Source organism: Rana temporaria, chromosome 2 (genome assembly GCF_905171775.1).
Source record: "Rana temporaria chromosome 2, aRanTem1.1, whole genome shotgun sequence".
NCBI lineage: Eukaryota > Metazoa > Chordata > Amphibia > Anura > Ranidae > Rana > Rana temporaria.
The window spans coordinates 405,870,230-405,897,706 of NC_053490.1; the positions used below are offsets into that span (position 1 = coordinate 405,870,230).

The 27,477-nt window shown below is 39.1% G+C and overlaps 1 protein-coding gene across 1 annotated transcript in view; it reads left to right on the forward strand.

Annotated features, from left to right (window-relative positions):
• ANOS1 (anosmin 1) overlaps positions 1–27,477 on the forward strand; it is a 232,916-nt gene that overhangs the window by 50,387 nt on the left and 155,052 nt on the right. Inside the window, exon 2 of the mRNA XM_040338147.1 lies at positions 17,486–17,533. Within this exon, the coding sequence (XP_040194081.1) occupies positions 17,486–17,533 (48 nt within the window). The remainder of the gene's footprint in view (positions 1–17,485; positions 17,534–27,477) is intronic.

Consider the following 27,477-nt stretch of genomic DNA (forward strand, 5'->3'; position numbering starts at 1 on the left):
AATGTGACTGACTGTGTTGATCAGGAATCAAACAATTTTCTTTCCTTCTGCGCATGCATAATCTATACTGAGGGATTTCACTACTCTATGTCCCCCTGTGTTTTTTTTTTTTTTCAGTCTGTCTTTGCCTTAAATCCTGAATTAGCATACTCACCAGTGGCCGTTGGTGCTCCAAACAAGCCCCCCCAACTCCACATTTACCCCATCCAGGTCGCTTCTACGGCTTCCATGGCTTCTTCTCCCGGCCAATCCGGTCTCAGATTGGCCGGGAGGAGAAGCAGAAAGACAATAGCGAATGTTGATTCGCTATTGCCACAAGTGGGTGGGCTCAGGGCGCAGTGCTCTGCACCCTGAGCCCAACCTCCGGGTCTAATCATGTGCTTCACAAAAGAAAACCCCGTAGAACTCTATGCGTCCGACACCCCCATGGAGATTAGGGGCCAGCACATAGAGATTAAGGGGGTGGCGCCCTTATGGACGGGGCTGCCACTGACACTCTCCCACCCAGCCAACAGCGAATCCAGTGTTGATCTTCTTCACTCCCCTTATCTGCTGCCACAGGCCACAGGCCAAGTTCTGCATTGCCATCTTCCTTTCTGATGTAATTGGGAGCTGGTTATCCCTTCCGGGTCCATGCAGCTGCCCCAATGACACGCCATCAGGTCTGCTTTGCAACACTATGTGTCCCTACTCCTGGGATATATGAGGGGGATATCCAAGGAGGCTGCAAGATCAGGTAAACATTGCTGGTCATTGGATTATTAAAGTGAACCTATTTACTAAGTTCATTGAATATTCACTTTGCTCACGGAAAAGTCACTACTTCTTTACTAAATCAAACCCAACATCTCTAATGTGTAATTAAGATTTAGAAAATGATAGATAGTTTATGGATTACTTTTTCTGCAAAGGCAAGTTAATGTAAGTGGTAAATAATTGGGCCAATTTTTCTATATGATTTATGTAATTCTGTTAAAAAAAGGCAAATTTATACAATTTATTCATCCAAGTAAAAAAGCCGCGGGTTCCATTAAAATGTAATGATGCATAAAGCTCTATTAATTTTACCAGCTGAAAATGAAAAAAGACATGTTTGGTAAAGAAAATGTATGTTATAATTATTAATTTAAAGGGCTTTTCCACTTTATGTGAAAAGTATATCCCTGCTCCTTACCTGTTTAAGCAGCACAGTTCATGCAGTATAAATGTTCTACCAGCAACCTAACTAATTAGATGTATTATGTTATCATTGATGTAGTTCTGAATAAATGAACGCATGCAGTTAGAATACCTTTCTTTTTGGACATTTCATTTTATAACGTTAGCAAAATTTCATGGATGAGTTCCTCAAACTTCCTGTACAAGTATGCAGAGGGCGGATGAGAAATAAAGTGTGTGTTCTTTGGCTCAAACACAACTTGGCTAATGAAGTACACATTTGAATGTATCGTTACATTTTAAGGGGAGTTCCATGATGTTTTATAGCAAAGGTTCTTAAAGTGGAACTGAAATAAAAAATCAAAGGTTTGCTATGTCTTAGGGAAACATAAGATGTGTTAATTGTGCCTAAGTAGTGCCCTGAAAATGTATCTTTTGTCCTGAATTTCACCTGGAAAAAAGCAGTGCATCCTTGGTACTGTATATGAGGGTGTCTAGGCAATCCTGTACCTGTAGACTCATAGCTGTATATCTGCAGTGTGCATTGCTGGCTATGTCTGCTAGTCTCAGGCCTCGTACACACGACCGTTTCCTCTGCAGAATCCATCAAGAAACTTGGTGGGAGAGATTTTTTGCCGAGGAAACCGGTCGTGTGTACATTTTTCATCGAGGAAACTGTCGAGGAACTCGTCGAGCCAAAAAGAGAGCATGTTCTCTTTTTCCTTGACGGGAATGGAGAAAATTTACTCGTCGAGTTCCTCGACAAGCCTAACAAGAACGCGACGAGGAAAACAATGTGTTTCGCCGATATTTGGTGATGTCACTACTGTGCTGCTCACTGTTCTCCTTTCTGGGGTTCTGATATGAGGGGGAAAAGCCCTGTCTATACCAATAAAAACAAGGCATGGTAAGTCAGTAATGGGACAAGATCAGCTACAGGCAACATTGGTGACAAACCTTTTCATTTTATTTACAGCTTCCAAAGTTCAGGTTTTCATTAACTGAAGTTACAGTACAGACTGCAGACAAGCCAAATGTAAACAGAGCGATGTGTACATTAGCATGGACTGTCAAAAAAACATTTCTAAAAATACAGGAAAATAAGGGAAGAGGTAGGAGAATTTTTTTAGGCACAGTTTCCAAAAAACGGTTGAGACTTGTTCATGGTAAAATTGGAGGAAAAGGAAGCTATGCGTTAATAGCAGTAACCAATCAAATTTCATCTTTATTTTTTATTTTTTTTTAAAGCAATCTATGCTTACAGTATCTCACAAAAGTGAGTAGACCCCTTACATTTTTGTAAATATTTTATTATATCTTTCCATGTGACAACTCTGAAGAAAAGACACTTTTCTTCAATGTAAAAGTAGTATGTGTACAGCTTGTATAACAATGTAAATTTGCTGTCCCCTCACAGCCATTAATGTCTAAACCGCTGGCAACAAAAGTGAGTACAGCCATTTTCCCTCCCCAGTGTCATGTGACTAGTTAGTGTTACAAGGTCTCATGTGTGAATGGGGAGCAGGTGTGTTAAATTTGGTGTTATCGCTCTCACTCTCTCATACTGGTCACTGGAAGTTCAACATGGCACCTCATGGCAAAGAACTCTCTGAGGATCTGAAAAAAAAATGTTGCTCTACATAAAGCTGGCCTATCCTATAAGAAGATTTCCAAGATCCTGAAACTGAGCTTCAACACGGTGGCCAAGATCATACAGCTATTTAACAAGACAGGTTCCACTCAGAACAGGCCTCCCCATGGTCAACCAAAGATTTGCAAAAAGTGGCAAAAACAAATGAAAGGGAATCCGTTCCCCTCTGTCTGCCTAGATCGGATTGGAGCATAGTCTGGTGTAAATGGACAGCAGCTTCATTTATATCTGACTGCCAATAGAGCAGAGCAGGCTGTGTCCATTCTGCATAAGTGAAGCAAACACAGACCTGTCACCCACCTACTCTGTTCAGCTCAGCAAAGAAAGGGGCCCTAAACTAAAGAACACCCTTTGCTCTCATTATCTCCAAAACATCTGAAGTCTACCAAGGGAAAACTCAGGCAGGACTAATAGCACTGACTGGTATTTTACTGCAGCAGAAACAGAGTTGTCAGCCCAATTAGGAAGTTTGCATTAAATTACCTACAAAGTCGAATTCTTTAATTCATTAACTGAGCTGAAGGGAAACAAGATGGCTCCATTTGTGTTTTTTTGCAGAGTGTAGTTGGGGTAGTTTTATTTCTTGTATTTAGTGTTCTTTGTGTTTTTTTTCTTTCATTTAGGCCATATTTGTGTACTTCAATTGTTTTTAGTTCACCTTTTGCAGATTTTTATTCTTTGATAAAAGTGTAAAACAATGATGTAACTGATAGACTGTTTTTTGGCATGAGAACAGAGCCAGGGTAGTTGAACTGAGCTTCCGTCAATCTCGGATGCTATTAAAAACCTATTGCGCCCTTATAAATCATCAAAACAAAATAATGTTGCTTTTCATATTCAACCCTGCGACATACAACACAGCAATGCACAGAGCAGTGGAATTTATTACAGTAGTTTACAATTTAAGAATACCCTTAAAGCTTAAACTGATAGGTTTACAGGTAAAGACAATAAAAAGGTCAGACAGGACATGAATTATTACTAAGAATGATGGCTTTAAATTATTGCAGTATAGAAAAACAGCTCAAGGTCTTCTTTTAGGTGGGAGGTCTGTGCAGAAGTGTGCATTAAATATAGCCTATTGGCCTAGGATTAAGAAAGGCACAAAAGAGGTATTTAAAGTATTTACTAGGATAACATGCTTTTCTTCTTTAATTTCTACAAACATACGTTTTTCTGAGCATTATGTGCCTCATAATGCAAACATACATCACACAATAGTGAAACTGCCTTTGGTAGTATCCTTTGGCAAAATAATATCTTTGCTTTGAAACTAAAAGGGGAAATATAATTCTTTGAGCAATTCCAAATATTGCATTGTAATTGCTTATTCACAAATGATATGATCTTTGTACTCTAAATTGATATTTTGGTTAGGGTCGAATGCTTGAAAAGAAAATAGCTGGATAGCCGCACTCCAAATATTCACCTATATTCAAAAGTATAAAATCAAGGCATCAAGGGTAGGTACAGACAGGGGCGGACTGACCATTTGGGCACTCGGGCACTGCCCGAGGGCCTCATGCCACTAGGGGGCCCCATCAGGGTTGCCAGCCTTGGTAAAACCAGGGACAGTATGTAAAAATCAGTTTTTTTTTAAATCACAAGATTATAGCTGCCCCTCCTCTCCAGTACCTTTTCAGTGTGAGTATGTATATTCTGTGTGTATGTATACTGTGTGTGTGTATATTGTGTGTCTGTGTGTGTATACTGTATGTGTGTGTGTGTATGTATACTGTGTGGCCCCATAATCTCCTATTGCCCGGGGCCCCATAATCTCCTTTAGCCCGGGGGCCCCATGATTTGTCAGTCCACCCCTGGGTACAGACTAACTGCACTGCCACTGACATGTCTCACACCAGACACGGTGCTTAGTCATAGCTAAGACTATTGTTGCAAACAGAGCCAGCACCCTGCTTCATTAAAGACAGAGACAGCTGACCTCAGGAGGGGTAATTATCCTGTAGCGGTGTATTCTCACATAGGGTTGAATGCTTGCAGGACAAAATACATGTATCATTTATTTCAGAATCTACATTGATGAGATCTGCTGCCAGTACTCCCCATAAAAAGCATGGAGTCCCACCTCTACTGCTGTGATGAGGGTTGGCTGTTCCAATTAAATTACCTTTATTATGAACTACTAAGGAATAAAGGAAATTAGAGTTGTAGGTCGTTGGCTGAATGTATTAAGCAGACCTTGAATTGCGTACAAGGTCCATTGTGACAGATTTGCTTTTCAGGAGGGACCATAAGCAGCCAGTATTTGCCTCCCCTGTGCACTCCTCGTGGTACGGTTGCCACCTTTTGTGGGAGAAAACACTACTTTTTCTTCCCTTCAACACACAGCACCTGATTCTGGTAGTTCGGATACCAGTTGCTAAACTATGGGAATGCAAAGAAATTGTCCTGTTTCCAGATTTCTAGAAGGCTTGGGCGATTCTCCGACAGTTTGGCAGCAGAGTGAGGCAGATATTTAAATGGCCCTCCTTACTACTAAGCAAACTTTGTCCTAATATTGGCAAAGTACAAGTTTGCTTTAAATCCAGAGATCTTAAAGCCACTCTTCAACTAATAAAAGATGCCAGTGGGAATTGAACCTGTAAGCATCTGCCAAAACACTGAAATAATATTTATTGGGTTGACTGATCCTGTAAAGTATAAGTATAAGTGTAGGTTTAGGGAACCTACCCACATTGTCCTCTTAGTTTTATCAAGCATTTTCCGCAGATGATATACATACCTACAAAATCAATGTCCCAAGATGTTATCTATACAGCCTCCCCCACAATGCATTTTCAGGAACTTTGCAAGCTACATTTGCCCAGTCACACTTTAACTTTTCACTACAACATATCCTGCCTGTCTAAACTCTGGTTTTGACTGGTGTTAAAGCTTAGACAGGGGTATGACATGATGACACCTTCAACGTCCAGTCCCCCGAACCCAACCATCCAAACACACATCAGTGTTTGGGCCTGGGGATTGACCACTTATGCTCGAACACTGACACATAGGGAAGGTCACATGCTCCCCATACCCTAAAGTCTCACTCCAGTAGTGAAGGCTCTGGCAGTACTGGGAGCCAATGATGGAGTATAGCTGGGGAAGTTAATATCTCTAGGGGGTTGGGCAGATGGTGTCACCTGAATGGGCAAAGTTACAGTATCTCTGTAAAGTTCAAAAAAGGGAAAGCTTTTGTAAATGTCAAGTTGTCTTTTGAAGTGCTATTGAGGTGTGTATTGAAAATATATGATGACAGGATAGCTTTGAAACTGTTTTGTTTTATAGTTGCTTTGTAAATTGCATCCATTCCTGAAGATGAATAACCTCACCATTAAAATTAAGAGATGTCAGAAACACATTATTTCTGATTCTCTGCACTGACGGAATGAGTTTGTATCTTATCCCAAACTGTGCAAAAACAGAATTGGGGCGAGACTCACTTTGATTTATGGAATCAGACAAGTAAGTGCTGGAATTGTGAATCATGCACTCTCAGACTAGTGGATAGTGTAGCATCCCTTCTAAAATAATTTTGATTCCGTTTATCTTTTAATAGTGTACATGCATTAGGCAAGTGTTAGACAATGTGTTGATGTCCTGTTGAATGTTTCCATGAGAATATCATTAGATAGGAATGTACTCTTAAAATAAGCATTTACTTGTTGCAGTAAAATCTGCCATGGAGGTACATCCTAATGATATTCTGTATAGCTAAGACATATGACTTTCAATAGCCAACATATATACTGTACTGTATACAATGACAACATAATTTTAATCATCTTTTATGTGGTTAAACAGGCATATACAAGTACTAGTTACCATTTCATACAGTAGAGTATCAGGAATGCTACATTTCTTTTTGCTCTTTATAAATATTAACATTGTTGTATTGAAAGTAATCTTGGCACAATTTGTGTGGCTTAAAAAAAATTCCATTTGGAACAGATAATAATGGAGTTAATCACAATTTCCAGTGATGCTGAGATTTAATGCAATCTATGTATTGACATCCTGAGCACGTGCATCTTTGAAATAAACTGCAACTCCTGTATTCATTTTTTTAAATAGTGAAAGGTAGTAGTACCATCATAGTCTGCAGTGTGGTAGTAGTAAAATGTTCCAGTTCAGTCAGTAGAGATGACACTCATAAAGCATTAATGGTCCTTTAAAATGAAAGACTTTTCATTACTCTCAGTGACAGTAAAAATAACAAAAGACAGGAGTCAACTACACACAATTGTCATTAAATTCATCTGCTTGGTCCCCTTGCTGTTGCCACTGAAATTAAACTTCAGGAAATCAGCTAGCTATATGGATAAAATAAATACATTGGTGCTGGTTACCTGTAAAAGGGGCTGTATTTCTGTCCATTCAATCCTGAGATTTACATAGTCCTGCCACACAGCACAGTCTGGAGCCTTGTTTTTTTTCTGTTGCATTTGAATAACACCGGCATGTGATTGGATTGTGAAGAATGAGCAACAGACTAATGAGGTCATCCTCTGTGCTCGCCCTTTCTGTCAGAATATTCTTTGCGATAACATGTGAATGCAGAACACCTGATTGAGTCAGACTGCTGACTCTTATGCCGCGTACACACGATCGGATTTTCCGCTCAAGCTTGGCTTGCATACACACAGTCACACAAAAGTTCTCTGAACTTTCGGCCGTCAAGAAGGCGGTGACCTACAACACTCCGACGAGCCAAGAAAATTAAGTTCAATACTTCCAAGCATGCGTCAAATTGTTTCTGAGCATGTGTCGGAATTTTGCGCGTCGGAATTGCTACAGACAATCAGATTTTCCAATAGGATTTTTTTCCGTTGGAAAATTTGAGAACCAGCTCTCAATCTTTTGTTGGCGGAAATTCCGACAGCAAAAGTCCGATGGAGCCTACACACGGTTGGAATTTCCATTCAAGAGCTCACATTGGACTTTTGCTGGTGGAATTTCAGATCTTGTGTATGGGGCATAACACTTTGTTTCCAAGTGCTGCTGTAAAAGTAATTATAAGAGGCTGAAATTAAGTCAAATTTGAGTATCTATTCTATCTGCATTTAAAGTGTATCTTAATCAAAACTTTTTTTAATTTGTAAATGGTGAAGAACAGGCATTTATTGCTGCTTGTGTACTTGTTGGTGAGATACACCCTCTGTCCCCAGAAGAGAAAGGGAAAATCCAAAATGTTTAATTGTAATAGGAGCAGAAATAGAGAGTAAGTATGCCAATGGGAAATTATGTGACAGCTGTCTAATAGGGCATCTTCATCTTCATGGGGTTATCAAGTTATTATTACTTGATTATACTATTTTCCCCTTATTTATTAAGTTTATTTAAAATTAATGAACCAAATGGACGGTGTGCATACAACTTATGGCTGAACCAACGATGTCCGGAGCAGCGCTGTGTTTATGTCTTGTAATTTGTCCCGTCTGTTAATTTTGTCCATGGCCATTCATGTGCTTTTAAATTATTCTATATTGTTCTATCAAATTTGAGATAACTGTACTTTTTATACACACAATTTTGATACTGGAATTAAAAATTTTAATTGTATCATACATTTTTGTGAAGATCATCACTTGTTGCTATAGGTAACCTCTTTATAAATAGCCTTCTCTTAGGCTATTTTCCTTTCCCGTTCCTTTCCCTCCTTTTTAGAATTATGTCTATCAGTTACAGTAACAAAACCCAACAGGGTACATGATCAACTCTAGGTATTTATATTGATAACCTATATATCAGTGACTAATTGCATTCCCCTCTCCCCATTTTCCCTTTAGTTTCTATACATCTTCATGTTGGGTCTGTGGCAGTGATTGATTCTCAACTCTGTCTTTAGGACCAACAGGCCAGATTTTAAGTATTACCTTGGGAATATGCAGACTAGAATACTGCAATTACTGAGCAGTGTGATGTATTTCAGTTGTCTTGTAAACCTGGCCTGCTAGTGGGTCCTGAGAACAGGAGTTGAGAACCACTGGGCTATGTGATCAGAAGAAGAGAGAAATCTCCCAAATGGCACACAAACAGAAAAATAAAAAAATCTGAAAGTAGTTTAACCCCTCCCTACTATATCTAAACCTAAACAATGGCTTTAGGTATACTTTACTTTTAGATATACTTTACTACATGTAACAGCAGCCGACCCAACTCAATTGCCTCTGCTTTACTGCTAGTTCCTCTGTTAGGCAGGGCAGGATGTTGACTCCATCAGCAGAGAGATACATATCTAGGGAATGGACTGCCATTTTCAATGACAAACTAACCTTTCACTTGAGATCTTCTTTATGTTTTTCCATTTCAAAAGTCCTCTGCCAGAGCAATGGATACATGGTCTGTCCTTTAGGCTATGTTTAGAGGTACTAATAAGGATCACCCAACCTTTGCTTGATTATGGTTGCACTCAGCATTGCTTGTAGGTATGCCAATTGCTACTATCTATTGCTTGCATCTGAATTTGACATATTTGAGTACAACACTAGTCTGGTACCTTGGAGAATGATATAACAGCATAGCATAACCTATTTTCACATAGCAGTTGCATCATCCTTATGTATTGTAGCTACCAATTATGGGCTCTATTAGTTACCACTTAAATAGTTTTATCAGTTTAAGTAAGCTTATTACATAGCATAAGCCATTTTGCTGACTTATTTTTGTGACATCATTTATCAGCATTAGTTTGGACAAATTAAAAGTCAAACTGTTGGCTTTGTCCTGACCTTTACGACTTAAAAGGAATTGCAGTTTATCATATGTCCTCCTAATGATTAGTAATTAGGTGCAACTATCAATCAACCTGTCAAAAAAGCCACCTGGTAAAGGAAATGCTTGCATAGTCAGAAGATAAGAAACATGGGATGTTTTGTGTAGTCTCGATATATCTCAAGTCTCCTGTAGCAGTGATGTCAGAATATAACTTTAGCCAATAAGGCAGCTGTATTATGATGCCAGTCTGTTATCAGAGTGGACTGAGAATTCCTATGTGTAGTTGCTGTCTCTATCTTTATCTTGGAGATCAGTTAAAGGACATCTGCCATAGAAGACCAAAAAACTACCATCTGCTGTACAATGAAAAACTACTGCTACTACTACTAGCCAAAAGATGAAATTAAATGTATAGAAGTGTTAAATATGTGGAGGAGTTTGGACATTTGAGAACTGAGCCTTGAATGTTACATTATTTCAGTGTAAGTTGCAGAATGACAATGAACTGGTTGACCAGTTGACACTGAACACAATTATTATTATTATTATTATACAGGATTTATATAGCGCTAGCAATTACAACATTGGGGCAAACAGTAGAGGTACAATACAATGCAATACAGAAGGAATCAGAGAGTCCTGCTCGTTAGAGCTCACAATCTAGAAGGGAGGATCAAGTGATCCAAAAGGTGATAACTGTGGAAGATGAGCTGATGAAAGTACAGTTGTTAGGTGGAGGAGGGATAGGCTTCTCGGGAAAAAAAAAGCTTTCAGGAATTGCCTAAAAGTGGACATATTGGGACAGATTGGGGTAGGGAATTCCAAAGGATAGGAGAGGCTCGGGAGAAGACCTGGAGGTGAATATGGAAGGAGCTAGAGAGCAGGCACTCTTGAGAGGAATGAAGAGGATGGTTTTGTTTGGTACTTTGAGACTAGGTTAGTGATGTAGCTAGGGGCAGAGTTGTGGATAACTTCATAAGTTATTGTTAATATTTTGAATTTAATTGATTGGGTGAGTGAGTGGCAGCCAATAGAGGGATTGGCAGAGAGGAGTAGCGGATGCTAAGAGGTTTGTAAGGTGGATGAGTCTGGCAGCAGCATTCATGAGGGACTGAAGGGGGAATAACTTATTTAAAGGTAAGCCAACGAGGAGGGAGTTACAGTAGTCTAGGTGAGAAATACCATATTTATCAGTGTATAATACACACACAGGTGTATAACACACACCCTAACTTTAACCTCCCTGGCGGTATGATTCTGTCTGAAAAAACATGCTGAAAGCGGTACAATTATTTGCAAGGAAATTTGGTGTTTTATACTGTAGGCCTGTGATCTTTAGGAATAACTCACTTAAATCTGACCAAACAAGAATCTAATAGGCATCCCGGGTATGACATTTTTTTAAAAACAAAATTTTAAATTATAATATAATAAATAATTATAAATAATTATAGCAAGTAATAATATAATTGAAATAAAAATTATTCAATAATGTAATCAAATCAAAATCACTGAAATTTGCTCAGTTGCAGAATTGTTGCTGTCATTATTTTTTTTTATGACGAATTTCCCCGCAAATCGCTATCGCACAATTCTGCAAGTGATTATAATTTATTATCGCTGTTTTCTAGCTGATCTAAAACCATTTTTGACATAAAAAGACACTTTTGGTTGCTATGGACAATCTACAGTTTTCAGGCAGAAAGAAAGGTTTTTATTATATAAAATGACATGTAGAACACTGGGCAGACCACTAGGGACAAGGGGGGTGTGTTTTTTTTACATACAGTACTGTAATCTATAAGATTACAGTATACTGTATGTATAGTGTTTGTTTATTTTTTTGAATTTGGCGCCGGTCTCCGCTCCCGTGCGTCATAACGTCGCAGGGAACGGAGATCGGCGGCACAGGAGGACGCTGTGTGAATCGAGCGAGGTCTCGCTCGCTCACACAGCGCGGTGACATCGCTGGATCCAGGACAAGGTAAGCCAGCGCACGCTGCAGGCTCTGCACAGCTACCCCGAGCGTGACTCGGGGTTACCGATCGTAACATGAAAAACCCACCCCGAGTCACGCTTGGGAATACCGCCAGGGGGGTTAAGAGGGAAGTTTCAGGAAAAAAACTTTCCACAGCCCCCTGCGTATAACACGCAGGCACAGTTTATCCCCTATTTTCAGGGTAAAAAAGTGAGTGTTATACGCCAATAAATACAGTAACTAGGTGAGTGAATTAGGAGCTTTGTGGTTTCATTGTTTAGGAAGGGACTAAACCTTCCTAAGCAATAAACCTGCTTAAGTTTTTGCTGCCTATGGTTAAGAGTTATAAGCGCCACCATGTCTACACACACAAAAAACAAACACGTTATATGTATGTAGAGAGAAAGAGAAGTTATATTCACAGAGGTTCACTATGGTTAAGTCCAGTTGGTAGACAGATGCAGTAATATGCTTTGTCTCAGCTGGTGCTCAGACCACAGGATTAGCAGCTTTCATTTGCTCCTTATTAATAACATACAGTGTGGAGTATCTCTAGTAAAACAAACATGGGCATCTAATCTGACAGACTGACACAAATTCCAAAATTTCCTGCTGCTTTTGGGAGGTCTTGTTATAATAGGCAATGCACAAGGTTTAGAGAACAAGATTGTGGTAATGCACTATTTTTATAAGATGTGCTGTCCTACGTTTCTCCCCTACAGAGGAGTGGTTAAGAGTCTAATTCTTTCATGATATATATTTTCCTGCCATAAAGGTCAGCATTCCATTCACAAAAACTTTTTTTTTTTTTACATTATACTAATGATTTTTAAACCAGCAATGCAATCCACGTGGAGTGTTATAGTAAGGAGCACTGCAATTATGTACATGCTTTTTAGCAATTGCGCACATATCAATTAAAACAAATAAATAGTTGAATAACACATTTACAGATATATCTGGCATAGTGTAACCTCTTGTAAAGATGGCTCTAGACATGAAATGTCATATCACTAGAGCATGCATGTCACTTTGATCGATCAATTGATTTTTAAAAGGCTAGTTTTCTACCTCAGATATTCCTACAATAATGATTTATTAGGACTGTTTGCTGGTACCTACAAATTAAACTAACTTGTTTGATTTGTCTGCCATCAGTTGAATTGAGCAATATTAATCCTATGTCTGTGTACCTGCATCAATATTTGACTTGTGACCAGTGCCGGGACAAGGTAATCTAGAGCCCAGGGCGAACATGCCAAATTGCTCCCCCCCCCCCCGGTTGTATAATCATGCATCAGCAAAAATCACCCCCCCCCCCAAAAAAAAAAAAATTGAGCACCAATCTGTATACTCCCCCCCTAAAAATATATATCCCCTTCCTCCCAGTACAAATCCACCCCCCTGCTGAAATACCCCTTCCTGGCGCAAATATTTGCCCCACCCCCCTCTTCCCAGCTCAAATCCTCTCTCTCTTCATATGCCCCCAGCATAAAGCCACCCCCCCCCAAAGAAAAAACTTCCCCTCCTAGCACATATCCTCTACCCCTCAAATGTCCCCTTTAAGCACATATCCTCTCCCCCCCCAACTCCAAATCTCCCTCCTAGCACAAATTCCCCCCAGATCTTCCCTACTAGCATAATCATCCCCCAAGATACATTTGTAATCTTGCCACAAATCCCCCCCTTCCCCACCATGTTACCACAAACCCCCCAAATCCCCCCTCCCCAACACAAATTCCCCAAATCACTACTTTACTTCTAGCACACCTCCCGAAATGTTCCCTCCTAGAATTATTCTTACCCCCCCCCTCCCCAGTTCGTACTCCCAACATAAATTTCCTTCCCTCAATCCCCTCTTGGTGCCCCCCACCTCACATGATACCACAGTGCCCAGGGCAGCCGTCCCTCCTGCCCACCCCTTGTCCCGGCCATGCTTGTGACTAATAGAAATGTCCAAAATGATTTGCACAATTTAGAACTTCTAGCTGACAACACAAATTTAGAGGAGCTAGATGATCCACACTTAATGTGGATCAAGCTGCTCCTCAAACTGCTAAGGTGGTCAAAAGAACATACATTCATCAAGACCACTACAGAGTGCATGGGGGAGAACAAATACATATAGGTGGCTAAAAAAGGCTAGAATAGACAGATATGCTTTGAACAGATATGTTTTGAATTGATATGCTTTCTACCTGCTCTATCACAATCCATGAACACAGCTATTAAATACATACCAGATGGTATATGACCCCATTTAAAATCCACACTTTCCATCCAAATGTTCCCCTGAATTGCTTTTGTTTGTGTCCGGATCATGGTTTATTCATTCATATTTTTTGGAGTTGTAAAGCACTCTGCCCACTGTGGCAGCAAGCTGCAATTAGAGTTGCCCTAATAGCTGTCCCCAGTCTATCCTTAACCAATGTGCCTTTTGCTCCAATCATCGAGGTATGCAGCTCATGTGAGAGATTGTTGCACACAATGGATGATAGCACTTAATTGACACCTTGGTCCCAAGTACTGTCTAGGATGGAGACGATTAAACAAATGGACCATATATGTCATATACATTCTATGCCACCTTTTCTGAAAAATTGGATTATTGGGATGCCTATCTGGTCTGATTTTTTTTCTATTACTGTAGGTTTCATTTGGTCTTCTTTCCTACATTTGATATTTCACGCACGATCCTTATATTATACTGTCTGACCTTCATGCCAGTTTCATGCTTTTAGGCATTATATAATGTATGTAAAAGCTTTCTATTCTATGTTTCAATTTCTTCTATAATTATGTATTAGCATTGCATTTGTACTTACCTGTCCACACTCTACATCCTGCACCACTGCCTTCCTCTGCTAGAAATGTACTGCGCATGGTGGGCAGGAGAAACTTTGCCATAAAGAACAACAAAATAGCCAAAACTAGGTGCAAAAATTAGCATTCCAGCACCAGAGCTTGCAGCTGGACACAGCCCGGATGCGAGGGATGCAAGCATTTTGGTAAATTCCTTGGATAGTCTTGTGGAATCGGTGACTGTTTGGAATTGTGCACTGATGTCCAGGATGAGGCTACAGGAGAGCATAGGGGTGCACATACAATATGGAAAAAAATACAATGACAGGTATAAGGAAGGGGTCAGGGATACTAGTGGGGGTCTATCACTCACATCACACTCCTGTATAGAGAGGTACAGGCGAGGTAATGGTAAAGAGACAGGGAAAATAGTGGGGAGCTGAAGGTCCAGGTAAAGGTATGGGAGAAGAAGGATAAGTGATAATAGCGGATGACTCTTAATCATATGTTGAGATGTACAAAAGTTCAAAGTTTCACCTGTAGCAGATGTCCAGGTCATAGATGCAGCTGCAGTAGAACCTTACATGCATACGCCATGGCAGACCCAAGAAGATCTTGTCACAAAATGGGGGATGGTTGACAGCTTTGCTGCGCTTGTTTAAGGAAAGTGGGTACTTCCATGTTTTTGGTTGGCCCAGCAAAGGAGTTGAAGTGCAGCCCACCAGGTACAGCTAGCACCTGGCCAGCAGGATGCTGGGAATTTGTTCTGCAAGACAGTTCAGCAGAATCTAATCTTAATAATAATCTAGGAAAGTTGATTATGCATTCTGAGATATAATAACACATAACAAGGTAGTTGCAAACATATTTTCTTTTACACCTTTTGAAAAAATATGCACAGCCTCATTATTAAATATTCCTATGAGGTAATGAAGTGCTAATTTCTGTTACTGGAAGCTTAACACAGCATTTTTTTTGTATGTTTTTAAATTAGAGATGCCATGATGTTACTGTTACTATTTAAATTTAAATCAAAGCATTAACATTGATATTGGTAGAGGTTCATGGCTTTTTTTGCCTTGAATAATTTGAATCTATTCCAGCAAAAACATTTAGCCGAGTTTTGGTTTGGCAATTATTGACCACAGAACAGGGCCAGCAACTTAACTACTACAATAATCTCTTCTTAACTTTTGGGCTGTTGGCCTATGACTGTCTTACTCTGCCAAGTCTTCAGTGAGTCTATCATACTGCTTAGTTACAAGATCTTATTGCAGATGTTGAGTTGACTTTTAAGTGCCTTGTATAATGAAACGATTGCTAACTAATTCCTACAAAGGACTATGGGCTGGTTGTTTACATATACACATAGCACTGGTAAATCTCTATAATCTAATTGAATGTGTATCACAGAATAATGATATTATTGAATTGTTTTTGGCTGTTATATCATTTTGCTTTGGACTTTTATGTTCCCATATGCTAAGAATATGTAACATGGCACTACTTTGATAAGACTGATGACCACATATTATCTATAATCTATAATCTATAATCTAATTGAATGTGTATCACAGAATAATGATATTATTGAATTGTTTTTGGCTGTTATATCATTTTGCTTTGGACTTTTATGTTCCCATATGCTAAGAATATGTAATATGGCACTACTTTGATAAGACTGATGACCACATATTGTTTTTTTTAGTGGATTGAGAAAGGCTTTGAATATAACTATGAACTCTTTTTTTATACATTTATCTAAAAGATGCTTAAAATCATTTCATATTCTCCTGGAACATTAGATGGCTATGTATTAATGTTCACCATGACAACAAAGTGACATACTCTTGTCTTTCCCCTTAGAGCAGGATTTCTCAACCAGGGTTCCATGAAACTATAGGGTTCCTCCAGAGGTTGCTAGGGGTTCCTTGAGCAATGAGCAACTTCTGCTTCTCAGTTTCTTGCTGGGAGATATTTTTTTGTCGAGGAACTCGGTCGTGTGTACATTTTCGTAGAGGAAACTGTTGAGAAACTCGACGAGCCAAAAAGAGAGCATGTTCTCTATTTCCTTGACGGGAATGAAGAAAATTGGCTTGTCGAGTTTCTAGACAGCCTAACAAGGAACTCGACTAGGAAAACGGTGTGTTTCGCCCGTCGAGTTCCTCGGTCGTGTGTACGAGGCTTCAGATAAGTTCCCAGTGACATTATTGTTATTTTTAGCTTTCTGTAATGGGCTAATTCTTTCCAATGACCACAAGTGTAAGGAGAATTCTTCCCAAAGACCATCACATTAATATATCATGAGATATAATTACTAATCCCTGAGCCTGGAAAGGTATTGCAAGGGTTCCTCTGTTCTGAAAAGGTTCAGAAAGGCTGCCTAATGCCTAGTACACACAATCGGTTTTCCTGATGGTCAAAAGACCACCGGGAAACCCGAGAAACGGCTCTGTCCCTTTTCCACTGTACACACGACAGGAAAACTGCCAGGAGAACTTTGGTCAGGAAAACCGGCCATGTGTATGCTCCCTCGCAGTGTTTCCCACAGGAAAACTGCAGGAACAAAACATGTTGGGAAAACTGCTAAGGAGCATAAACAAAGGAAAACACTGCAGTTTTCCCGACGGGAAAAACGATCGTGTGTACTAGGCATTAGAGTAAAGTTGTTGAAAATGTTTGTTAACCACATGCGTCTTGGCACTTGTCTGGAAATTGCCATCTACCACGTAATTGTCCACTAAAACTCTTAGCTAAAAGTCATTACATGAGAAATTACACAATTACACAATTTTCAAGCAAAAAAAAAAAAAAAAATTCTAAGTTTCCTTGCACATGATTGGGTACACTACATTCACTAAACTCCGAGGATAATTTATTTGCAAGGTGGACAGTCTATTTGCCTTTAGTAAATCAACACCAATTTGTCTTTGTAGAAAGCAGGATTGTACAACTAGGAGGACTGACCAATATGATACAGACTGGTGACAAAACATACAAATCAATATAGAAGCTGATGCCCATGGGTCCACAAATTATGACAGCTCCCCAAATAATAATTAAATTACCGCCCCAAAAATGAACCATTCCCTTTTAAATGCAGTCATGCTAATTATTGTATAAATTGCCTGGGGTTGATTTCAACTTTCTAACTGAACTTTCTGTTTTTGTTGCAGAACAACGGTTCTTTGATTTGGTGCCAGAATCACAAGCAATGTTCAAAGGTAAAACGCATCTTTTTTTCCTGGTGCTTTCATGATTGTTGTTTCTTTAAATAAAAAAGAGAAAGTGAGAAAAATGAGCCATTAATAGTTGATGTGGAAAAATGTTCTCTCTTTGTGTGATTCATCCTTCTGTCGTTACTCCCAAGGCTTTTTAAGTACCATAATAACTCCTTCACTGTTGAGGGCTCCATTTAAACATTGCTTTTCAGTGATAGTGCTTATTCAAGACTTGACAAGTCCAGAATAGAACTGAGAACTCTTGTTCGTTTAACCCATTTGTGTCCTCTGGGAGGGGCTGCAAATCATTTCAGATACCTTTAATGCTTTAAAGGTTTAAGACAGCTATATTCTATTATTTAACATGGCTCTGACACAAAAAACCCAGAGAACACATCAACTCATGACTAACTGATTTTATGAGGCAGAAATCTTATTAAGCTGTATAGATGAAAGATGCATTACATCAAACACAGTGTTAATTCTACTGTAGTTCTCAAATAATGATGGGAATGCTCTATTGTACGTAAATTGAGATGACTGTGCATGAGAAATGAAAACATTCTAAGTAAAGGTTTGTCATGTTTTCTGCATTTTTATATCATACAAAACTCTCAGTTTCTGACTGAATAGTTGGGTGAATGTTTTGTTTAGAGCATTAAACGTAAAAAGGTGTTTTAGTTTTTTACACACAATATTGTGGAGCCACCTGGCTCAAGCAAATTTGTATTTAGCAGTTTGCTTGGTGTTCTGATTTAAAGTGATGATTGCTATTTCTTATGGTTTTCCATCCAACACTAATTGTGTATAACAGTTGTTTCAAGCTTTCCGTAGTGAAGAAAAAAAAATCAGCTAATTAAGAAAGGTGAGATGGTATAATTGTATCTGGGCAGATTTCATAGATATCTGACTTTTGTAGGGTTTGAATTTAAGTGATAAACCTTATTGGCTCATTTAGGTTAATGCAAGTTTTCAGATTAACCCTTTGTATAAAGCCTAGCAAAGAGATCTAAGTAATACTGAAACCTTGCATCTTTAATAACATAAGTTGGCCAATAAAGGGTAACGCTTAAATTCCGGACTTTCTAATCAATGACTAACATGGGACAATATTTCACTAGATGTTTGAAAGTAAAACATTTCAGAGTTTTCACAGCTGTGAGGGATTTTTGGAAGACCGTGACTTAAAATAAGGAGTAGTAAATGGCGTACACAGCCTCTGTGCACAGCTTAGTAGAGTAGCTCAAGGAGTATAGAAAGGGTCACTTTAAGGGGGGATCCAATGAGTAGTAATTAAGAATGACTATCAAGCTGTAGCTTATACACTAAGAGCTAGATTCAGGTACGATTTACGCTGGCGTATCTATTGATACACCGTGTAAGTTAAAAGTTGCGCCGTCGTATCTATGCGCGCTATTCAGGGAACTAGATACGTCTGAATTCCTGCTTCATCCGACCGACGTAAGTCTTAGTACGCCGTCGTATCTAGGGTGCATATTTACGCTGGCCGCTTCCGTGGATTTACGCATAGAATATGTAAATGAGCTAGATACGCCGATTCACGAACGTACTTGCGCCCGCTACGCTGTTTACGTAAGGCTTACATCCTGCGTAACGTTACCCCTGCTATATGAGGCGCAGCCAATGTTAAGGTATGGACGTTGGAACAGCCGTCGGGTTTTACGTCGTTTACGTAAGTCGTACGTGAATGAGGCTGTGCGTAGGTTACGTTCACGTCAAAAGCATTGAGCCGACGTATCTTAGGGAGTATATGCGACGTGACTCTGAGAATGCGCACGCATTCGCCGTTCATTCGGGAAGTCATTTACATGGGGTCACGGCTAATTTTACTACAACACGCCCACTACCTTCAACATTTGAATTAGACGGGCTTACGCCGGACTATTTACACTACGCTGGAGCAATGTACGGTTGTACGTTTTGAGAATACTATTCTGGGCTCCCTATTTTACGTCGGCGTAGCGCATATGAGATGCACTACGCTGACCAAAAGATGTGCCGAGCTACCTGAATCTAGCTCTATATCTGTAATACTGTATGTAGGAATTCAGGATAACAAGTCAATATTATACATAATTCTCATTTTGTTCTACTAGTCTGAAAACGGAAGAAATGAACAAAAAAAAAAGTGCAGTTATCAAATGTAAGACATGTCATATTTAAGAACTAAAACATCTATATTTATTTATGAAGAAAATATTATTTTTTAAAATAACCCCTTCGATTTAAAATTTTCCCTAAAAGTCAGTCATAATAAAGTAGATGCCCTTTTCAGGTAATTTTACACATGTCATAAGACCCATGAAGGAGGGGGTACTCCAAAATGCAAATCTTACATTATTAAAGGGGTTTTAAAGGTTCATTTTTTATTTTCTAAATAAGCTAGTGCATTGTTGGTTCACTTACCTTTTCCTTCGATTTCCCTTCTAAATGTTTTTTTTTATTTGTCTGATATTCTCACTTCCTGTTTCTCCTCAGTAAGCTTGCCCCCATCATCCGAGCCGTTCTAGCTGGGGGTTAGTCAGCCAGAACAGCTTACAGAGGAGGAACAGGAAGTGAGAAATTCAGACAAAGAAAACAAAGACAAAAAACATTTAGAAGCGAAATCAAAGGAAACGTTTAGTGAACCAACAATGCACTAGCTTAAAGGAACCTATTTAGAAAATATAAAACAAACCTTTACAACCCCTTTATGCTGGGGTTGTTTATCAAGGTGAACCAATAGGCAGTTGTAGGGGGCCTCAGGCCATACATTTCTGAGAAAGTGGAAAATGTCCTGGTCACCAATTGCTAATTCAGATTTTTTTTGGAAAGGGTCACTTCTTACCTGCTTCTATTTACAGAAACAGAGCTAGGGTATTTCCTTGAACTTCATACATTCATATAAACGTAAAATGAAAGTAAATGAGGGTGCTAAATGGAAGTGTCTGCTGTTATAATCTCAATATTGAGATGTTGGTAACTGTGGAGAGTCAGTCACATGAACACAAAATAAGCACTGATGAGAAAGTGTGTACAGGACACCATTTTGTTAGCATGGATGCAAGGAAGCAACAGTTTAATTTCTTGACAGTTGTAGAACATAGCTGGATCAGATGCAAATCAAAATGTAAACAATTACATTGGAAAATAGATTATGTCGCAATTTTTAATGATTAGTTTTAATCCACAGATGCACATGTTTCCACAAATTTAGATCCATAAGAACTCTATCATTATGTTCATTTTACTGTTTAGAGGTGTAGGTGGTATAAGGGTTTGGATGTTTTTCACTAATCATTATTATTCTTCATGCCTATGTAGTTTAATTACAATATGACATCTGTAGTTCCCGTTATTAAATCTGATAAACATGTACAAGCTCATTCCTGCACGCTGGTAATTTATTTGATCAACTTCACAGTAAGGATCTCAAAAAGTTCACACTCAACACTACAGAAAGCAGCATAAAAAACAAAAAAACAAAACAGAAAACAAAAAACATTAAGACCCGGTTCACACTGGGGCGACACGACAAGCAGCTCAGCCGCCTGACGTGTCGCGTCCCATTCAATGCAATGGAACCGTTCTAATAGGAGCGACACAAGTCGCTCCGACTTAGAAAAAGGTTCCTGTACGACTTCGGGGGCGGCTCGGGGCGACCTGCATTGACTTTTATACAGAAGTCGTTTTGCAAATCGCCTCTGAAGTCATCCTCAGGACGACTTGCAGAGTCGCCCCCGAAGTCGTGCCGCTGCTGTGTGAACCGACTTTAAGGCCTGTGTTCATAGATGTTTGTTGATGTTATATAGCTTTTGCATTCCCATTCAAATCTATGGAAATTAAAACTGCTTGGAGATGGTCAAATGCAGGTTAGAAAGAGGTCAACTGCAGGTCAAATTCATAAAATCCGAATGATCACTGAAGCATCTCAAACTGATGTAATAATGATGCCATTAATACAAGCCCAAACTCCATTGTTTATATCAAAATAAAATCTTCCCTGGTGTACATCTGCACAGTAATTCTCCCATAGATATAAATGGGGAGCTGACTTCACAAGAATGTTGTATCTATTCTAGGCGTACATCCAATTCACATTTAAGTCTGGGGGAGTTACTGCTCAGACAGCTACCTGTGGTGTAAAAGATTTGCACTCAAAACATTGATAGACTCTGCCACCACCACGGAAATAGAAATAAGCATCTAAGTGGTGGTGTGTGTGGCGGAGTGAAATTGTACTGCAATTCTTTGCCTTTGCTTGTGAACATTAAATAAACTATAACCAGTCATAGAAACCTAAATTGTAACTATGGGCTGGCTGAAGTCTTGTAATTTGGCCATAGACTTAGGCCTCGTACACACGACCAGTTTCCTCGGCAGAATCCATCAAGAAACTTGGTGGGAGAGTCTTTTTGCCGAGGAAACTGTCGAGGAACTCTTCGAGCCAAAAAGAGAGCATGTTCTCTTTTTCCTCAACGGGAATGGAGAAAATTAGCTCGTCGGGTTCCTCGACAAGCCTAACAAGAACTCGACGAGGAAAACAATGTGTTTCGCCCGCCGAGTTCCTCGGTCGTGTGTACGAGGCCTCACACAGCACCTCCAAGTGTTGACATGAATGTTCCTTTAATTTCCAGCACAGTGAGACCTTGCCCAATATTATTGTGATGCCCTTCTCCCCACAGTCTTCTTTGCCTCCCTATTGGCACAGAAGAGTGTCTTCACAGGCAATTCAGGAATGGACAGTGGTAGGGAAAAACCATAGTGTGACATGGAAAGGTCTTGTTACTATGTGCATAATAAAGTGCCCTGTGTTGTAAGGGCCCCGGAGTACTCTGGAAATAAATCAAAGTTTGTACAGCCACCTGGAATTGCCAAAATTCTTATCCAATAGCCAAGTTCCATACTTTAAACAGGCCATAGGTTTGCTTTAAAAGAAAATAATGAAAATACAGACTGTTGTAAATTGCTTACGTTATGTGTATGTTTAATAGTTTGATACAATGTAATATTAAGTAATAGAAATATCCACATTATACTTTTTTTACAGACAGTGAAATTTCATACTTGTAGTAGTGACATATTTGTCAAGTGCGTCAGCCACAATTTAAAAGTCTGTGATTACAGATTACACTCCACTAAAATTGTACTGACCTAAAGCTAGCAGCATGAACCCACTTGATTAATGAGAATGTACATCTGCCTCCATTTAATGGAATCCCTTCAGTGATTAAATCAACAAGATTAATGTGAAGGACTTTGTGAAATATATAGCTTTCTCCCACCTGATTATTTAATATGGCTGTAGATTAAATCTGCAGTCGAATACTTGGCCACCATTTAAACACTTTGCCTAATCAGATTAGTAATGTCCACATTACAGAAGTGGTCTGCCGTTTATGGATCATTTTCTTTTATGATCCTCCTGAGATTCTTGGTCTTTAGCCTTTGACAGAGGATAATAGTCAAGAACAGAAAGATGGTAGACCATATACTACATTATTGACTTTTTTTCCTTGTCCCTCCTAAATTGATTTCCATCTCAATTGGCAGTGCTTTCCGTCTAGGTCAAATCCAGTTTAAATTATAAAAAATAATAACATAAGACTTAGTATCTTCTCTGAATGGACGATACTGATTAGCATTTTGTTAAAAGAATACCTTCTGTCTGTACAAGATTCCTTGACACTTCAGCACAGCAGCATGACCCAAGAATAGGATCACTGCAGGTTATATTTATTTCTCTGGTTGTAATACTTTAAAAGGAGGGTTGGATATCTCAAGCAAAGAGTTTTATCTTCTGTCACTGACATATAAATACAGTTCTTTTCTCCCTCTAGTCAGTCATAATAATAAAAAAAATAATTTACCATGAATAAAACATAGCTATAGCAATGTCTAGACCAGTGTTTCCCAACTCCAGTCCTCAAGGCACATCAACAGGTCATGTTTTCAGGCTTTCCATTATTTTGCACAGGTGATTTGATCAGTTTCACTGCCTTAGTAATTACCACAGCCGTTTCATCTGAGGGAAATCCTGAAAACATGACCTGTTGGTGTGCCTTGAGGACTGGAGTTGGGAAACACTGGTCTAGACTATCTTGGTAATGTTCATTGTCATGGACAACTTATTCTGTAGTAACCATGGACATATTTAACTTTCCTTCTTTTTTTTTGTGAACTGCATACAACATTGAATACATTTTACCTTGCTGTCATTGTGTCATTTTGTAAAAAGTGTGGAAATTAAAAATGAAAGTATCAGCCATACCAATCAATTAAACTGTAGCAGCAGTTTTTAGTGAAGTTGAGAGAAGTAGCAAACGTCTTTGTGTTTTTAAATCTGAGGCTCGTAGTATTGATAGAGGATGATTACACAACTTGACTGCTGAGAAGTGCATGCATTCACATCCCATAACAAATGTAGCCTTGTCCAAAAATGACACAGACACATACAGTATTATGTTAGAAAAGGCAAGGCCACAGCTTTATTGTGGTAGTGCAGTTCCCTTTAAGCTCATCTTTCAAACATAACCTGTGCCAGTCACAGATATACTTTTAACCATAACATGAATAACAGTCTAAACACCTGTCTTTACCATGAGAACCAGACAGGCTTTTAGGTACATAAACTAACCAAGAGCTTGAGGGATAAAAGATCTTTACTAAAACTGTAACAGCCTCTACATCTGGGGAAAGGAGTGTTGCTTGAATTTTCAAGGTCAGTGATTGTAACCCCCAGCGCTACACTAATTTAAATCCTGAGCCCACCCCCTTAGCTAAAACAGGCCACAAATTACATTAAACAATATTAAAATGGCCAAAAAACCTGCACACCCATTAAAATTAATTGTTCCCCTCTTATATCTCTGAATGTATCCCTGTGTACATTGTGTATATTGTCCTTCCCACCATAACACAGGTCAAGCAATCTTTCCTTTATTCTCCTTTAATGAATAACAAGCTCTTCCATACGAATGAACTTTGTAGAAGTAATAAAGCCATGGCTCCCACTCCCCATAGATTCTACAAGGTCTTCATCTTAAAACTTTTCCCTTGATTGCTTTAAATATTCTCTATCTCTGGCATCTATTCTTTTAGTCCCAAATACACCATGCATCACCTTACTTTCGTTTAGTATAAAAATCAATTATGTACTGATAGAACAGCTTTATCTCCACCTGTCCTGGCTACAGTATAGACCTTTGTCTGGCTGATTTCATTGAAGACCTTTGTGATCCTCAATTTTTTTGCTGTCTTTCAAAAGTCTTCTGTTGATGACAGCAATATGCAAAGGTGTTCAATAGCCTCTATATGCACAGGAATGGCATACAATGCTTCCAACAAGAACATTATCAAAATTGGTGTGGTCAAATAGTCTTGCTGAAACCACAATACTCTTAGTCTGATATGAGAAATCATGGTAATGAAGCTTTGATCTTCAAGGATTAGTTACTTTGTGACAACTTCACTCTGTAACCCCTAACAGCTGGGCAGTTCCTTCCATAATGCTAAAAAGGAGCTTGTCTGAAGCGGAACCATTTAAAAGTCTGAACAGTCAAGTCAGTCATCGCTTTTCAAGCTCTTCCTAATTCTCCTCTGTCATAACATTTGTAAATTCAAGATTAGGGATATAGGGCCAGATTCACAGTGAGAGTACGCCGGCGTACTACGCCGGCGTACTTTCAAATTACCCACGTCATATCTTTAGTTTGAATCCTCAAACCAAGATACAACGGCATCTGGGTTCGATCCTACAGGCGTACAAAGCCGTACGCCTTCGGATCGTAGATGCAATACTTCGGCGTCCGCTGGGTGGAGTTCGCGTTGTTTTCCGCGTCAGGTATGCAAATGAGCTTTTTCATTATTGGAAGTAACAATATCCTCCATACTCACAGGCTGCATGCTAGTTCCAAAGTCATGACTAATGGTGGCTTTCTTAGAACTGATATGCAGATTTAGAGAATGGTTACACCCATCAGAGGCCCTATAACATCTACTGAGCCTTCCTATTGGTCATTTTAAGGGGCAAGAGGACCTTTTGACCAACAGGAAGGCTCAGAAGGTGGGAGGAGGATCAGGGCTGTCTTTTACTTAAAAGGTTAAGATTTGTACAGTATATGATTTCAGCAGTCTTGTTCTGTGCATCTATTGATCCCTTTGAACCTTGGTTACAAAGTTTCATAGGATATAGTGACATAGTTAAGGTGGTTCTAAAGCCTCAAGTTTTTTTACCTTAATGCATTCTATGCATTAAGGTAAAAAAACTTTTTTTGCTGCAGGATTGCCCCAGCCTCCCCTTATTTTTACCTGCGCCCAATCCGATCCTACAACGTGCACGAGATACACCTGTCTCCCTTCTCATTGGGCAGATTGATAGCACAGAGAAACATTGGCTCTCACTCTTGTCAATCAACTCCAGTGACAAGGGAGCAGGGGACAGGGGAGAGTCCCACTATCTGTGTCAATGGACACATGAGTGCCCCCATGGGAAGCTGCTTCCTGTGGGGGCACTGGACTGATAAGAGGAGCCAGGAGCACCAGTGGGGGACCCGAGAAGAGGAGGTTTAGGGCCGCTCTGTGCAATTCCACACAATACCTGCACAAAGCAGGTAAGTACAGAGATGTTTGTTATTTTAAAAAAATATATCAATAAAAAATACTAATGCCCATCAAATTAATTTACTGGCATGTTTTTTCATCATATGTTCAATTTTCATGCCCAAGTTTGTGTTTCCAGTTTCCTTTATCTCCCTAACCTAAGCCATGTCTTTTTCAATACTTGCTGCTGTTTATTGTCATGGTACTGTTTATGATGCGTCTTAAATCAGTTTTTAGTACCTCAGGCTATATGCAAAGACAAAGCACTTACTTGCAACAACCAAAGGAAGGTTATAGCATGTACAAAATGATCTTGTTTACCTGGCTACTTTTCAGCGCCCTGAGTTGTAAATTTCCCCTGTGCTTTGACAGCAGGAAATAGTGTGCTTGTGTTTGTTCTTTGAACAGATGCTCTAAGCCGACAGGTTTCATTACATTGTTTGTCAAGATGAAATATTAGAGCTACAGCGCCTGCTCTCGTAGATAGAACATGTTCACTGCCCAGCTTGCTGGTAAAGATAAAAATCAGGTTGTAGAGCAATTAGTTGGAAAAACTTTGAAATGCATTCTGGTTGAAAGCTGGCTGAGACAATTTTATTTTATATTACCATGGGTCTTATAAAGAACTTAAGACTTGGTCCAAGAGAATAAACTACAATGCAATGTAGTCATGGAAAACTACTATTGGCATTGACTGTTATAGCGACATTTACATCAGCCTATAAAATTGTTTAAAAAAAAAAGTGAACAATGTGCATAGCTCTGCAGAATTTTTATGTAGAAATCGTTGTAAGGGCCTGCAATAAATGTCATTTATTATCTTTAGCTTTACAGTGTTGTGAATTTTCCATGTCAGGAGGGTTTACCATCCAGGGTTGATGTCTAGTAAACAAGAGAAGATGAAAATTGGTAACTGTGGAAAATATCCTATAGCTCATAGCAGTGTATGAGACAGTTAAATTTATTTAGCGAGTTGTGATGCAAAAATGTGCCAGGAGTTCTGGTACTGCTTTTTGCATACCTCTACATAGCAGTTAAAGGGAAACTATAATATATATATAGAGTTGTGTTCAAAAGTTTGCATACCCTGGCAGAAATTGTTAAATGTTGGCATTAATATTGAAAATTTGACTAATCATGTCTTTTATTTAAGGATAGCAATCACATGAAGCCAATTATTATCACATTGTTTTTTGGGTCCTTTTTAAATCATAATGATAACAGAAATCACGAAATGGCTCTAATAAAAAGTTTACATACCCTGGAATGGTTGGCCTTGGCACAGACACAGAAGGTGGCACATGCAGGTTAAATGACAATTAAAGGTTAATTTTCCACATTTGTGG